General features: G+C 39.7%; 1 protein-coding gene and 1 long non-coding RNA gene across 3 annotated transcripts in view; both read right to left on the reverse strand.

Moving 5' to 3' along the window:
- The window catches only part of LOC104120768 (probable protein S-acyltransferase 17), a 32,949-nt gene extending 16,983 nt beyond the window's left edge, over positions 1 to 15,966 (reverse strand). The window contains exons 1-8 of one of the 2 annotated variants that reach the window (XM_070191641.1): positions 15,659 to 15,966; positions 15,486 to 15,579; positions 2,868 to 2,962; positions 2,527 to 2,694; positions 2,372 to 2,447; positions 2,197 to 2,249; positions 722 to 813; positions 584 to 636 (exon numbers count right to left, since the gene is read on the reverse strand). In XM_070191641.1, the coding sequence (XP_070047742.1) occupies positions 584 to 636; positions 722 to 813; positions 2,197 to 2,249; positions 2,372 to 2,447; positions 2,527 to 2,694; positions 2,868 to 2,962; positions 15,486 to 15,579; positions 15,659 to 15,807 (780 nt within the window). In that variant the 5' untranslated portion in view covers positions 15,808 to 15,966. The remainder of the gene's footprint in view (positions 1 to 583; positions 637 to 721; positions 814 to 2,196; positions 2,250 to 2,371; positions 2,448 to 2,526; positions 2,695 to 2,867; positions 2,963 to 15,485; positions 15,580 to 15,658) is intronic. The other variant, XM_070191642.1, reaches the window with a different exon arrangement.
- LOC138903483 (uncharacterized) lies at positions 4,743 to 15,479 on the reverse strand. Its single transcript, XR_011412611.1, has 2 exons — positions 8,773 to 15,479; positions 4,743 to 8,692 (listed from the first exon to the last, which is right to left on the reverse strand). It is a non-coding gene; the product is annotated as an uncharacterized lncRNA (long non-coding RNA).
- Positions 15,967 to 16,419: the final 453 nt, after the last annotated feature.

The raw sequence follows: 16,419 nt of genomic DNA on the forward strand, positions 1-16,419 counted from the left end.
CATACTCTGTTTCCGTTCCCAACGAATAGCCAATAAACTTTCAGAAGTCTCATTTCTCCTTCATTAAGCCTCTCCACAGGCTCAACTATAGAAGGTGGTCACATCCTTTGAGAACCAACCAAATTGGCTGTTACCGTACTTACACAGTAATCACCTTTCTCCACATCGCTCTTTCCGCATTAGCATATCACCATAGCCACTTCCCCAACAGTGTATAAATAAATATCCTCAATCACCGAATACACAACCATTTTGTATAGGACTCCAGAATTTCTCCATATAAAAAAAAAATGACAGTCACAATTTATGTCATACAGGAAATCCCTCATCATCTTCTCAAGGCTTTTGCAAAAGTGAAGCATGAATGGAGGATAAGGACGTATAGCAGGTACGAATGCTTGATAGCATTGCCTTTATCAAGGACTCGTATGTTAACTGTTTCTTAAAAGTTCCCAAAACAGAATTAGTATTTGGTAAGAGTTTTCATTAGTCTGAACTATCCATCAATGCACACACAATCACATGCAAGCATCAGGGGTGGGGGGGAAGAGAGATGCTGAATCGAAAAAGGTATTCCACTTACCACTACAACATGTGGAGCTAAACTACTAAATGAGTTCTCGAAGCCATAATAAACTGCAATAACAGAGAAATTCAACTTTCATTTTGAATATAACATGCAATTGAGCACCATTAAAATTTAAGGGAGTAGTCTATGTACCAGTAAGAATATCTATAACCCGTAGTTCTTTCAGGCGGCCAGCTAGCACTAGTCCAATAGCAACTGTCCCATATAAACAGAGAAGAAAATGCCTGCAGATACGTGTTGAAAATTACAGGATAGTCAATGTAAAAGTCTCATCAACTTGGTCAGCAGTGTTAAATACAAAATCCTTCATAATGAAAGTTGAATCTTATGTTATTCACATACATATTTTTCACGAGCATGTGAAGTGAAGAGTAAAGACAGTGTCAAGATTAAACATACAAAAAAAGAACTCTCTCTAATAAGTCCTTATTTGGCAGAACTTTTTCACAATGACTTACGACTAAAAAGTACTTTCTTCAACAAGAATAAAGAGATCGGATGAGTTCAGGAATTAGGACAAGCTGTTGAAATTTCTATCTAGATTAGCTTTAATAAATGCTCTCAAGAAGCCAAGTTTAAAGAATCATTTCTCCACTAATGTTGTATCTCTCTCTTTTGCTCTGTGTGTTTTTTCAGTTTCTTAAAAAGCTCTTCTGCAGAAGAAACAGCTATTTACGTTTTCTGTTTTTTCCTGATATGTAATAAGTTCAAACAATGGCAACAATTGCATGAGTATTTCTCCAGGAGGAGTAGCAATAAAAGTGATCAAGTTCCACAAAGGTTAGCCAATAATATATGCTAGTGATGTGGTCTCATTTGCTGTGGTGGGAGTGGGAGTGGGGGGTTGGGGGGGAGGAAACGTGAGTATCCCCTATCCCCTTCCAAGGTTATGCAAAAATTAACAAGAAACTTCCATTGTGAAAAGGGAGAGTAAACAGCAAATATCCCCTATCAAAAAGGGCAATTCTTCACAGTGCATTGAAGGGTTGGTACCATGGATAAAAAGATGTTTCATCTCACGCCTTTGATGAAAAAAAACCATTACAATGACCTAAATGGTTTTTTTTGTAAAAAGAAAATAGAGAGATACTCAAAAATCTCACTTCAATAATCTAACCGCTATTCTACAATCAAAAGCACTGTGTAACATCTGAAGTTGACTGCAACAAAAACCATTTTAGATTTTGAAAGAACGCAGACTATCCACACATTCTTCTCATGGTGCTATATGCAGTTGCAGAAGCCTGTTTTCCTAAAGCCTTATTTCAGATGATGACTTCCTATGAGAATTACATCTCCCGTCCATATTTCAGAAATCATTTTATGAATGTGTATTGCATTTTCTCAAACTATTTCTCATGCATTTTTCTGAACCCAACTCACTCTACCTGTCCCCAGCATCTTTCTATTACTACCATGTTAACACAAGGTTAAATTAACACAGAAGACTAGTAAACAATGGTAAGATTTCTTTTTTTAAAAAAAAAAAAAATTGTAACTGCGCATGATACACCCCACTGCCTGTCCCAGGCCCCGGCAGTAGTGCAAGAAATTCGTGTATGCGATCAGACCTTAAACAGAAAGACCAATCAGTATCATTTGCTCACCAGAGAAGAAAAGCCATAAAGTATCTGGTGTTTCTCTCGCCTATGCAATTGTTCTGCAGTGATATTGAGAAACAGTATGAAAACCATAAGAACATATACAGTGAACATAGTGTTGATATAGAGTTAACTTGTATATATCTGAGAGATGGAAAAAAAATGGGAGAAAATAACAAACCATCCATCCACAATGATGATCAAATCGAGCGACACAGCGATCACAAATGCTGCAGTGCTTTGACCTAGCAGGTCTGCTAGGAGAGGAAATAATGTTTAATTAGCTAGAGCCGTAAACTAGAGCATCAGAGCTTTAAACAGAAGAAACACACTCACTTTGGAATCTTGCAGGTTGGACATTCCTTTTCTGAGAATATAATATTGTCATAGGGATAAGCAGATAGATACTGCGAAACATTCTCAATATTTACAGTTCCTGGGTCAGAAAAGCTAGTCAATAGAAAGAGTAGAATACCCCCTCCAACTGCCAACAAGCTCGTGTACCTGCAATTTTATGTAATCTCTGTGGAATTCAAGTACATATATCTCGATAGTCCACCAAACTAGTCAAGCGTTTTTTTCTTTTTTGGATAATGGTAAAAGTCTGCAAAGATAGTCAAGTTACAAACAAACTGATGCATATGAGAGCAACGTAAAACACAAAGATTCAACAGTACCTGTGCACTTCACCTAAGTAATACCCAGGAATGTACTTAAAGGCTGACTGCACAATAAAGTAGTAACTGGCTCCAATTATCCCCAAATAAATGAGCTGCGTTTAGTAACAGACAATTTTCAAATAAAATTTCTCCATATTCACAAAAGAACAAGCAACATGGAAACAGAAGAAACTTAAAAAACAAGGCAACTCTCATTGAGTCTCTCAAAGACTAGCCCCATTTCCAACGTAAGTACTACTGAATGCTGTTATTGTCATTTCAAATGATCCTCTTTGGAATGGAAGTTTCATTATTTGCCATCATTTAGTATTTCAACATTTGAAAAGCATACAGAAAATTTGTGAATATTAATGATACACTATGAGATCTACTTTTACACCTCTAAGAGCAATTTTAAATTATCCAATCTAGTGCAAGTAAATAGCTCTGACTCCACATCTTGTACTAAACTTAGAAATAAGAATATGTATTCTGAGTACATGCCTAGATATCATGAATCATGGTGCTAAACTCTTTTTTGTTCAATAGAAATACAGGCAAGACATCTCTAATTAGAATGGCAACAGTATTTAACATGCATTAAGCGACTATCAGAGAAAAGATTGTAGGCATCTATTTTACAGAAGACAGAGATGGACAAAGTGTGAAAAGAGGGCTCTCCTCCTCTCTAGAAGTCTAGCTGCCTTAGACAACGAACGTCAAACTTCTTTCGGGAAAAACCAGGATTTTCTATCATTTTAGGTTATTCCTGGTTCTTTATTATTTGTTGTGTCATTCGCTTCCATTACCCTATTACATTGCTGTTGCTATTGCTTGTTGCTTTATTTTTACTGTTACTTGAGCCGAGGGTCTATCGAAAACAGTCTCTCTACCTTTATAGGGTAGGGGTAAGGTCTACGTACACACTGCCCTCCCCAAACCCTACTTATGAGATTAAACTGGATTTTTTATTGTTGTTGTATAAGCTAGTGTTTTCAATCTATAGAGTAACTTAAGCCAACCTCTTGCAGAAAAGCAGGGTAAGGCTGCGTACGATAGACCCTTGTGGTCCGCCCCTTCCCCGGACCCCGCGCATAGCGGGAGCTTAGTGCACCGGGCTGCCCTGCCCTTTTAGAGTAACTTAAGCCTATTTCTACAACAACAAGAATGTAAATTAATTCGTCGAACAATAAATCTTGATCAAATGGCAAATAAATTTAAAGTGGCGAGCTGTCAATTCTATGTTTGGATAGTGAATGTAATTCCCAGAAATATAAAACAATTTTCTCATTTCAGTGCATAAGGTTCTGATGTAAGAAGCACTTTTTGGATGCTTGTCCGGTGGAACGATTTGCAACGATCCCGCCAGTCGTTTTGTATATTTGAGTATCGTTTCCAATTTGATGCTTCTCGTGTGCTAGGTTGTTGTTCTGTGACTTGCAGTGATGGTTGGTTTGGTTCCGGGAAGGTTTTGGAGTGAATTGGAATACTTAGTTCCCATTTTGGAAGCTTAAGTTATAAGAGTTGACCAAAGTTTGACTTTTGTGTAAACGACCTCGGATTCGTGTTTTGATAGTTCCAATAGATTCGTATGGTGATTTTGGACTTAGGCGTATGTCCACATTGTATTTGGAGGTTCCTAGAATGATTTAGCTCTAATTACGGAAATTGGCAATTTTGAAGGTTTAGAAAGTTCACAAGTTTGATCTTGAGTTGACTTTGAGGTTATCGGGTTCGGATTGTTATTCCGGGACTTGGAATAGGTCTATTTCGTCATTTGGAACGTGTGTTTAGTTTCATTCCGAGTTGGTTTGGTATGAATCGGACACTTGGTTGTGGAATTTGAAGTTCTTGAACTTGAAGGCTTGCATGGTGTGTTTTGGTGTTTCATTCTTGGTTATGGATGTTATTTTGATGTCTTGAGCTCATGAGCGAGTTCGTACAAGGTTTATAAACTTGTGTGGATGTTTGGTGTGGGGCCCGAAGGGCTCGGGCGAGTTTCAGATTGATTTCGGATTGGTTTTGGGAAAGCTTCAGGTTTGCAGGTGTTGCAGACATCACAATTGCGATCATCACAATTGCGATGGTCCACTCGCAATTGCGAAGGTCCATAATTGCGAAGTCATGATCGCATTTGCGATGGGTGCCTCAGAAGGCCAGCTTCGTATTTGCGAAACTGGTATCGCAATTGCGACATCTGCATTTGTGAATGGAGTATCGCATTTGCGACACTTGGTCGCATTTGCGAGAACTGAAGCTGAGGGATCCAGTTCGCATTTGCGAGCCATTTCTCGCATTTGCGAGGCTCCCAATTGCGAACCCCTGGTCTCATTTACAACTTCTGCAGCTGACTATATTGGAGGAATTTCGGGACTTAGACCCATTATCTCATGTTTTGAACCCTAGACTTGGAGATGGCTGATTTTTTAAGAGAATTTCCACACAAGGCTTTGGGGCAAGTGATTTCTACTTAATTTTGATATTATATCTTGTTTTCCTATGGATTATTACACCTAGATTATGGGATTTGGAAGAGAATATTGGGGGATCTTGACTATGTTTTCCAAAAATGAAAAATGGGGATTTGGTAGTCGATTTGGACTCGAATTGGAATCTAATTACATATTTGAACACGTAGGGTTATGGCTAGTCGGGATCTACCCCTTCAGGGGCGGATGCACGTTGGTTGAAGCGGTGTCACGTGACACCGCTTCGTCGGAAAATTTTACTAAATATATGTAGAAATAATACATAAGAAAACGTATCAGCATATAAAGTCTTTAAAGTGACACCACTTGCAACGAAGTGCTCCCTGGTTCAATGGTTGAGCGCCTTACTGCCCAATCCATTGTCAATGGTTCGATTCTCGTAGCTTGCATTTTATGTGTTTTAATATTTTTTGAGCTCACCTGAAAGGGTCTAACTAGTAGAATGAACAACAAATAATTTAGTTAGTTACAACAAATATTTGAATGCTTCTACAACAAAGTTATTTTACTAAACTTAAAATCATAGTAACTGTCGGAAAACTATTACTTATTTCTCTACAATTTGCTTTGGGATTGAGCTCGTTGTTGTTCCCATTTAAGTTATCTTCCTACTTTTTTTCTTTTTTTTTTCTTTTTGGTTAGGATTTCTTAATGGTATTCATTGTTTTTCTTTGTGGGCAAAATTCTATGATTTACTCAGAGTTTATTTAATTGATAGTTTAATTTGTAGTTCAGCTTAAATTTACTGGAGATATTTTTATAAAGTGTCTTTCAAGATTTCAAAATTAAATTCAGCATTTCAAAGTCGTCCTTAAAATTTGATCAAAGTTAAAATTTTAACAATTCGAAAATATCAATTAAATGACAATATTGCATTATTAAGAGCATATATTCAAGAAGGTCCTTTTCGACCTCGAAATCACATATTACTATGATTTGAATAGTTTTTCTTCTCCTAAAAGAAATCGTTTTCATGAATTTTTCATTGCTCGCTTCTTTAATAGTGACACCACTTAAGAAATATCCTGCGTACGCCACTATACCCCTTGACTCGGAATTTGACCGTGTGGGCCTGGGGTTAACTTTTGTTGACTTTTTGGAAATTGGGTAAAGATTGAAATTTTATTTTTTGAATTGATTCCTATAATAATGTTTCATGCTATTGATTTGTTTTTGGCAAGATTTGAGCCGGACATTAGGTGATTTTTAAGAGAAAGGCTATTTTTATGGGTTGATTTGGATTTATTGAGGTAAGTATCTTGCCTAACTTTATGTGAGGGAATAACCCTTAGGATTTGGCCTTATTTGCCTAATTGTGTTATGTGTAAAGCGACGTGTACGCGAGGTGACGAGCGTGTACATGGGTGCTATGTGTGGTTTGACTGGATTAGACCTTAGGCTAATAATATGCCTTATTTTGATGACATGCTTTATATGAAACATGTTTAATCATTCTATGACTAAATGAACCTAGTTGCTATAATTGAGTTAGTTGAAGTCATGATTTACATGTTGAACACTCATCTGCATCATTATATTATCAATGTCCTTGTGCACCTTGTTGACGAATTATGAGCATATGTCTTTTGATGATAATTTGGCATATTGCAATGTTATGATCATGGCACATGTGGACATGTTGGGCGGATTGATTGGGTGTTGGCACGAGATCTTTGTCGTGCGATTGTGATGATATTGTGGCACGAGGTCTTTGTCGTGGGATTGTGATGATATTGTGGCAAGAGGTTTTGGCCGTGCGAATTGTGATTATTGTTATGCATGAAGTTGTTGCCGTGCAACGTGTGGATACGGCTCCATCCCCCTATAGTCGCCCTCTCATGTTTCTCTCGTGATGGTGTACACGCGAACTGTGGTATCATGATTGTTGTGATTGATTGTGATGTGTGGAGTATAAATGTGACATTTCACTATTGTTGTCTGGAGTATAAGGATGGCATTTCACTGTTGAAGACGTGTGGAGTATAAGGTGGCATTTCACCGTTGATATTCATGTGGCGGTATAAGGGTGGCATTCCTGATCATGCACATGCGTTTTTTATGCTTTGTCATGCATTTAGACATGTTTCCACTTGTATTTAACATGTTATTCTATGCCTTTGTTATCATTTGAAGATTTTGTTAGTCGGGATGATTTTACCTATGTTGAGTTGATATCTCCTGTTTTGTTGAGCTTCGGTATTGTATCTTGTTATATTCTTGTTGCCAGTTATTGGAGATACTGCATAGGTTCTTTGATTAGTGAGTATCAAATGACTTGAACCTCGTCACTATTTCACTGAAGTTAGTCTTAATACTTGCTGAATATATGTTGTCCCGTACTCATACTACACTTTTGCACGTTTTTGTGCAGATACGGGTGTTGGAGGTAGCGGGCTTCGAGAGTGAGCTTATGTCTATTCGAGAGGATTACTGCATGGACGCCACAGACCCTTGGAGCTATGTGTAGTTTGACTAGATTAGACCTTAGGCTTCTAATATGTCTTATTTTAATGACATGCTTTGTATGAAACATGTTTAATCATTCTATGACTAAATGAACCTAGTTACTACAATTGATTTAGCTGAAGTCATGCTTTATATGTTGAACACTCATCCGTATCGTTATATTATTATGTCCTTGTGCACCTTCTTGACAAATTATGATCATAAGTCTTTTGATGATAATTTGGCATATTGCAATGTTATGATCATGGCACATGTGGACATGTTGAGCGGATTGATTGGGTGTTGGCACGAGATCTTTGCCGTGCGATTGTGATGATATTGTGGCACGAGATCTTGGCCGTGCGATTGTGATGATATTGTGGCACGAGATCTTTGTCGTGGGATTGTAATGATATTGTGGCAAGAGGTTTTGGCCGTGCGAATTGTGATTATTGTTATGCACGAGGTTGTTGCCGTGCAACGTGTGGATACGGATCCATCCCCCTATAGTCGCCCTCTCATGTTTCTCTCTTGATGGTGTACACGCGGACTGTGGTATCATGATTGTTGTGATTGATTGTGATGCGTAGAGTATAAGGATGGCATTTCACTATTGTTGTGTGGAGTATAAGGGTGGCATTTCACTGTTGATGACGTGTGGAGTATAAGGGTGGCATTACACTGTTGATATTCATGTGGCGGTATAACGGTGGCATTCCTGATCATGCACATGCGTTTTTTATGCTTTATCATGCATTTAGACATGTTTCCACTTGTATTTAACATGCTATTCTATGTCTCTGTTATCATTTGAAGAGATGATTTTACCTATGTTGAGTTGATATCTCCTGTTTTGTTGAGCTTCAGTATTGTATCTTGTTACACTCTTGTTGCCAGTTACTGGATATACTGCACAGGTTCTTTGATTAGTGAGTATCAAATGACTTGAACCTCGTCACTACTTCACCGAAATTAGTCTTGATACTTACTGAGTATATGTTGTCCCGTACTCATACTACACTTTTGCACGTTTTTGTGCAGATCCGGGTGCTGGAGGTAGTGGGCTTCGAGAGCGAGCTTGTGTCTGTTCGAGAGGATTCAAGGTAGTACTGCATGGATGTCGTAGACCCTTGGAGTCCTCTTCCCACATTTTTATACTATTACTTGCAGACAGTATTATAGTTTTGAAATTCCTTATGTATTCGGTTTAGAACTCATGACTCTGTATTACCTGGTTTAGGGAGTTGCATTATGTATTGTCGTTCCGGCTTATGTTTATAACTATTTCCGTTGTTTAATCAAACTTATTATATTATGTCTTGATAGTTTAATATTGTTAATGTGATTGGCTTACCTAGTTTTGAAGGTTAGGTGTCATCACGACACTTTGGTAGGATTTGGATAGTTACAAGTTGGTATCAGAGCCCTAGGTTCATAGGTTCTACGAGTCGTAAGCAAGTTTAGTAGAGTCTGCGGATCGATACGGAAACGTCTGTACTTATCTTCGAGAGGCTACCGGACTGTTAGGAAACTTCCTAGAATCCAAGAAATACAAGAAGTCCAAGAATTCATTTAAGATTAGGATTTCTTTTCCATAGAGATTAGGATTTCGTATTCCCTCTTTTAGTAGAATTATATTTGAAGTTCTAGTCAAACTAGGATTGTTAGTTGTATTTCATTCCTAATAGAATTTCTTTTCCTATTTTAGTTAGAATAGGCTTTTCATAATTTTATTCTTATTCTAGCTTAATTAGGATTAGTTCTCCTTAACCTAATCAATTTTATTCATTGTAAGGCCTATTTAAATAGCTCAATATACTGAAAATAAAAATTGATGATTAGTTTCTTTGAGCATTAGCTTCAAAAACGTGATTGACTAATTTTTTTCCTCTTCTTCGCTTATTCAACGTTTCTTGTTTGGTGAAACAATGAACAAGATAGCATCGTGCGGATTTGTTTATTCCAAAGTTTGAACCTTTACCTTTCTATTTTCTTACATATGGTGAGGACACGATCTGCGGGATCAGCGGAGCAGGCACCTGTGCCCCATGTTAGAGCCGCGAGAGGACGGGGTCGAGGTAGGGCATGCGCCGCAACTAGAGCCCTTGCTAGAGTAGCAGTTGTGGAGCCACTAGTAGCTCCAGTTGAGGAGCAGGAGCCCGATCATGTTGAGCAGGTGGGACCCGCTCGGGCAACTGAGAGGCCTATTGCTACACCTGGACTTCAGGAGACTTTGGCTTACTTTATGAGTATGTTCGAGAGCTTGGCCAGGCAACGTTGATCCGATTGCACCAGCTACTTCACAAGCTGGGAGAGGAGCCCAGACTCCCGCCGCACGTACATCAGAGCAGCTGGCTCATGTTAGTCAGACACCGGTTGTTATGAGGGTACAGCCAATAGTTGCAGTACAGCCCGAGGTAAGGCCAGTCGTGTCTTCTGAGGAGTAGAGGAGGTTGGAGAGGTTTTAGAGACTTCCCCTTCCCTATTTCGGTGAAGGGGCTTCTCAGGATGCACAAGGTTTCTTAGATCAGTGTCATCGAATTCCGCGTACTTTGGGTTTGGTGGAGTCGAACGGGGTCGACTTTACCACTTTCCAATTGACGGAGCCGCATACAGATGGTGACAGACTTTTGACACGAGTAGGTCAGCTGGCACAGCACCACTTACGTGGTCGAAGTTCTCCGATCTTTTCTTGGGGGTGGGGGGGGGGTGGGGGTTATCCCACAAAAGGATATGATTGTGATGCAGTATGATATAAGGTTAACAGAGCTATCACGCTATGCAGCTCCTTTGGTTTCTGCTAAAAGAGAGAGAGTCTGTAGATTTGTTGATGGACTCACAAATAGCCTTAGATTTGGGATGGCATGGGAGATGGAGATTGAGACTACATTTCATCAGGCTATGGAGATTGCTAGGCGGCTAAAGAGTATTCGCAGAGGCAAGAGAGGGAGGATAGGGAGGTCAAGAAGCCTCGTGGTTTTGGAGGATTTAGTGGCTCCAACTCTGGGGGCAAGGTTCGTCATGATAGAGGCTTTGTCAGTCGACCAGTTCGGTCCGCACTTCAGGTTTCACGTAGTGCTCCAGCTAGCCATGGATCTCAGGTCGCACTGGACATTCATCTTTCAGTGCACCTCCTGCACAAGGTTCTTCAGCGGTTATTCCAGTCATCCGAGGCAGACTCGGTTTCAGCAGCCACGTCAACAGAGAGGTTGTTCTGAGTGTGGTGATACTAGGCACATGATGAGAGATTGTCCCAGTCTTCGGATGGGTGTACCTTAGCAGGGTACTCAGACTATGATTCCCGCTCCAAATGCTACTCCACCTGCACAGCCAACTAGACGTGGAGGACAGACGGGTAGAGGTCGTCCTAAAGGGGGAAGCTAAGCCCGATTTTATACTTTTCCTGGTAAGACCGAGGCCGTCGCATCAGATGCAAACATTGCAGGTATTGTTTTGGTCTATTATAGCGATACCTCAGTATTATTCGACCCGGGTTCTATTTTTTCTTATGTGTCATCCTACTTTGCTTCATATTTGGATATGTCTCGTGATTCTTTGGATACTCCTATTTATGTGTTTACACCCGTTGGGGATTCCATTGTGCTCGATCGTGTTTACCGTTCTTGTGTGGTTTCTATTGGGGGCTATGATACTAGGGTTGATCTTCTGTTGCTTAATATGGTGGACTTTAACGTGATTTTGGGTATGGACTGGTTATCTCCATACCATGCTATCCTTGATTGACACGCTAAGATCGTGACGTTAGCCATGTCGGGGTTGTCGAGGTTGGAATGGAGGGGTTCGCTTGGTCACATTCCTGATAGGGTGATTTCTTTTCTGAAGGCTTAATGGATGGTTAAGAAGGGGTGCTTAGCGTACTTAGCCTTTGTTAGAGATGTCAGTGTTGATACTCCTACAGTTGATTCAGTCCCCGTGGTGAGAGAGTTTCCATATGTGTTTCGTGCAAACCTACCAAGCATGCCACCCGATAGGAATATTGATTTTGGTATTGATATGGTACCGGGCACCCAGCCTATATCTATCCCACCGTATCGCATGGCTCTAGCAGATTTGAAGAAAATAAAGGAACAGTTGCCGGAATTGTTAGATAAAGGTTTCATCAGGCCGAGTGTTTCATCTTGGGGCGCACCGGTACTATTTGTGAAGAAGAAAGATGCCTCCATGAGAATGTGCATAGACTACAGGCAATTGAACAAGGTTACCACCAAGAATAAGTATCCACTACCGCACATTGATAGTTTATTTGATCAGCTTCAAGGTGCTAGGGTGTTCACCAAGATTGACTTGAGATCGGGGTACCATCAGTTGAAGATCAGGGTTTCGGACATTCCTAAGACGGCTTTTAGGTCTCGTTATGGACATTACGAGTTCTTGGTGATGTCTTTTGGTTTGACTAATGCCCCAGCATTCATGCATTTGATGAACAGTGTGTTCCAGCCTTATTTGGATTCTTTTGTCATTGTGTTTATTGATGATATCTTGGTATATTCCCGTAGTAGGGAGGAACACGAGCAACATTTGAGAATAGTGCATCAGGTTCTGAAGGAAAAGAAGTTATATGTCAGATTCTCTAAGTGTGAGTTCTGGTTGGACTCGGTGGCTTTCTTGGTCCACGTGGTGACTAGTGAGGGGATCAAGGTGGATCCGAAGAAGATTGAGGCAGTTTAGAGTTGGCCCAGACCTTCTACAGCCACGGAGATCAAGAGTTTTCTAGGTTTGGCTGGTTACTATCGTTGCTTCGTGGAGGGTTTCTCGTCTATTGCAACTCTATTGACTAAGTTGACGAAGAAGGGTGCTTCATTCAGGTGGTCTAACGAGTGTGTTGAGATCTTTCAGAAGCTCAAGACTGCTTTGACTACAGGTCCAATTTTGGTGTTGCCTTCAGGATCAGTTCATATACAGATTATTGTGATGCTCGCGTATTGGTCTCAGGTGTATGTTGATGCAGGACGGTATGGTGATTGCCTGTGCTTCGCGTCAGTTGAAGCCTCATAAGAAGAACTATCTGGTGCATGATTTGGAGTTAGCAGCTATTATACACGCGCTTAAGATTTGGAGGCATTACTTATATGGCGTGTCTTGTGAGGTGTATACGGGTTATCATAATCAGAGTCTCTAACATCTGTTTAAATAGGAAGATTTGAATTTGAGGCAGCGGAGGTGGTTGGAGCTGTTGAAGTATTATGATATTACTATTCTCTATCATCCGGGGAAGGCCAATGTGGTGGCAGACGTCTTGAGCAGGAAGGTTGACAGCATGTGAGTTTAGCATTCATTCTAATGTGGAGAGACCTTTAACTATGGATGTTCAGACATTGGCCAATAAGTTGGTGAGATTGGATATTTCGGAGCCGAGCAGAGTCCTTGCTCATATTGTATCTCGGTCGTCTTTGTTTGAGCGCATTAAGGCTCGCTAGTATGATGATCCCCACTTGCTTGTCCTTAAGGACACAATGCAGCACAGTGATGCTAAGGAGGTGACTATTGGTGATGGAGTATTGCGACTTCAAGGTCGAGTTTGTGTTCCTAATGTCGATGGCTTGAAAGAGTTGATTCTTGAAGAGGCTCATAATTCGCGGTATTTCATTCATCCAGGTGCCACGAAAATGTATCTGACTTAAAGTAGCATTATTGGTGGAGGATGATGAAGAAGGACATTGTTGAGCATGTTTCTAGGTGTTTGAATTCTCAACAGGTCAAGTATGAGCATCAGAAACCGGGAAGTTTGCTTTAGAAGATTGATATAACGGAGTAAAAGTGGGAGCGCATTACTATGGATTTTTTGGTAGGGTTGTCACGCACCTTGAGGAAGTTTGATGCCATTTGGGTTATTGTGGATCGATTGACCAAGTCGACACATTTCATTTTGGTCATGACTTCCTACACTTCAGAGCAGTTGGGTATGATCTACATCCGAAAGATTGTTCGCTTACATGGTGCACCTGTTTCTATCATCTCAGACTGTGGCACTCAGTTTGCTTCGCACTTTTGGAGGGCGGTTTTGCGTGAGTTGGGCACGCAGATTGAGTTGGGTACTGCATTTCACCCTCAGACGGACGGGCAGTCCGAGCGAACCATTCAAATCTTGGAGGATATGTTGAGGGCAAGCACCATTGATTTCGGAGGCCAATAGGACCAGTTTATACCTTTAGTGGAGTTTGCCTACAACAATAGCTACCGATCGAGTATCCAGATGGCTTTATATGAGGCCTTATACGGGAGGTGATGTCGTTCTCCGGTTGGTTGGTTCGAGCCCAGCGAGGCTAGGTTATTGGGCACAGACTTGGTTCGTGATGCTTTGGAGAAGGTGAAGTTGATTCAGGAGAAGCATTGCATAGCCCAGTCCAGGTAGAAGAGTTATACGGATCGGAAGGTTCGTGATGTAGCTTTCAAGGAGGGTGAAAAGGTTCTTCTTAGAGTTTCGCCTATGAAGGACGTAATGAAGTTTGGGAAGAAGGACAAGTTGAGCCCGAGGTTTATTGGTCTTTTTGAGGTGTTGAAGAGAGTTGGCGAGGTTGCTTCGATGCCATATTTATGGCGCATAATTTGAGAGAGAGGGAACACATTGTCGTAAGCTGGTGTTAGCTTTTATTCTTTTTGATAAGGTAAGGTATAAGAGTTACTGTTTATTCTAATTGTACTGTTGGTGTAAAAGAAAGATCTATACACATAGTATCCATTGACCTAGAGAAAGCATATGATAGAGCACCAAGAAAGGTCCTTTGATGGGTGATGAAGAAAAAACAAATTCATATACATATATAAATGTCATAAAGGATAAGTATGAAGGAGTCGTCACTAGTGTGAAAACCGTAGTAGGAGTTACAAAGGGATCAACATTGAGCCCTTACTTGTTTACCTTAGTTAAGAATGATCTAACTCATACAACACAAGATGATGTCCCATGGTGTACCAAGAAAGGTCCAATGGAAGAAAAAGATCTATAGGTGATACCTATTAGTTGGGATATTTTAGTCATGTTAGTACATTTACTTTAGGTTTTATGTTTTCTAGGAGTCTTTCAATCCTATTTGAACTTCTAGTACTAATTATTATGTTATTATTATTATTGTTGCTGCTGTTATTATTGTAATTATGTAATATGGGTCTATTCCTCTTTGCACATAGAGTTGGATTATTTGGAAGCTAGTAGTTAAATTACTTGTAAATTTCATTACCATCTTAGAGCCCGTTTGGACATAAGAATTTTTTCACTTTTTTGTGTTTGGCCATAAAATTTTCAATTTTCGCTTGAAGATAGAATTTTGGAATTTTTCGAAAATTTTAAAAAACTCAGATCACTCACAAAACTTCAAAAACAACCCAAAATTATATTCATGTCCAAACACAACTCTAATTTTCAAATACCATTTTCACTTGAAAAAAGTTTCACTTTTTTTTGAAATTTTACAATTCTTATGTCCAAACGCCCACTTAGTGCAATCACAATGAACTGATTATTTGATTTATCAAAAGAATTCACATAAGACAGACATTACTAGAGCTAATGCCAAACATTCAAAGTTGCTACACTGTCACAAACTAAACATTGCATTATGTAAAATCTTGTCATCATGAAGCGGCCAGTTTCAACATTATTCTGATAAAGCAATTGACTTTTACAATAAATCAAACAACTGATTTGGGTTTGAAATAAGATGAATTAAGAAGAAGAAAAAACCTGGAGGATGGGATTAGGACGATCACAACAATAGTACTCGACGCAGAAGAGTGCATCGGAACCTCTTTGACCAAAAACAGCACCCACAAACCGGCTGAAAATTCAAAATTAGGGCTAAAATTACAAAGTATCGGGCCCGAAACAAGCAAGAATTATATGAATAAAATAAATACCGGAAATAATCGCAGACACCAAAGGTGAGGAAGAAGTGGATTTTTTGAATGAAAGTGCCATCGAAGATAGGCCATTGGCCGCAGAGGAAAGAAACCAATACTAGGAGTGTCACGACGCCGTGGATTACAAGAAGCCATTCCACCTCCATCTGTGTTTGTTTGTGCGTGCCCTCTTCCACTCGGCATTAACAGCTTTCCATTTTTTCTTTGACTAGTATAAAGGCAGGGGCGATGCCGCTGGATCCTATCTCAATGCCAAATACAGAAGTGGCCCCTTAAACTTGCCAATATTTTTCATTTAGACATTAAGAGTTGCAACTATTGAACAACTAAACCTGTGTTAAACTATACCTGTCAAACACACATTACTCACATGGCATGGTAAGTGTACTCCACTTAATTTAGGCGCCTCAGAAGCCATATCTTTTCAAAAATATATTTTTCTCTCTCATTCTTTTTTATTTTCTCTTCCGGCCCCTCCTACATCGCCCACCACCAACGAAAGCTCGTCAGCCGATACCATTTGACTTTTTAAAGGTGTTTATCCTCAAAATCGGATAACAATTGAATTTATATGCGGTTTTAAGGATACATGATATAGCTTGATACAAATTAAGAAAACAGATTAATATCGAAATTGACGATAAAAAAATAAATGCAAACCACATAAATTGAACAGTCTTGGCCTTCAAGTTCGATCACCCTCGAACCAAGAAATACCTCAACTGATGTAAGAATATAATAACAAGATGATAAAGGCT

Source organism: Nicotiana tomentosiformis, chromosome 12 (assembly GCF_000390325.3).
Source record: "Nicotiana tomentosiformis chromosome 12, ASM39032v3, whole genome shotgun sequence".
Taxonomy (NCBI): Eukaryota; Viridiplantae; Streptophyta; class Magnoliopsida; order Solanales; family Solanaceae; genus Nicotiana; species Nicotiana tomentosiformis.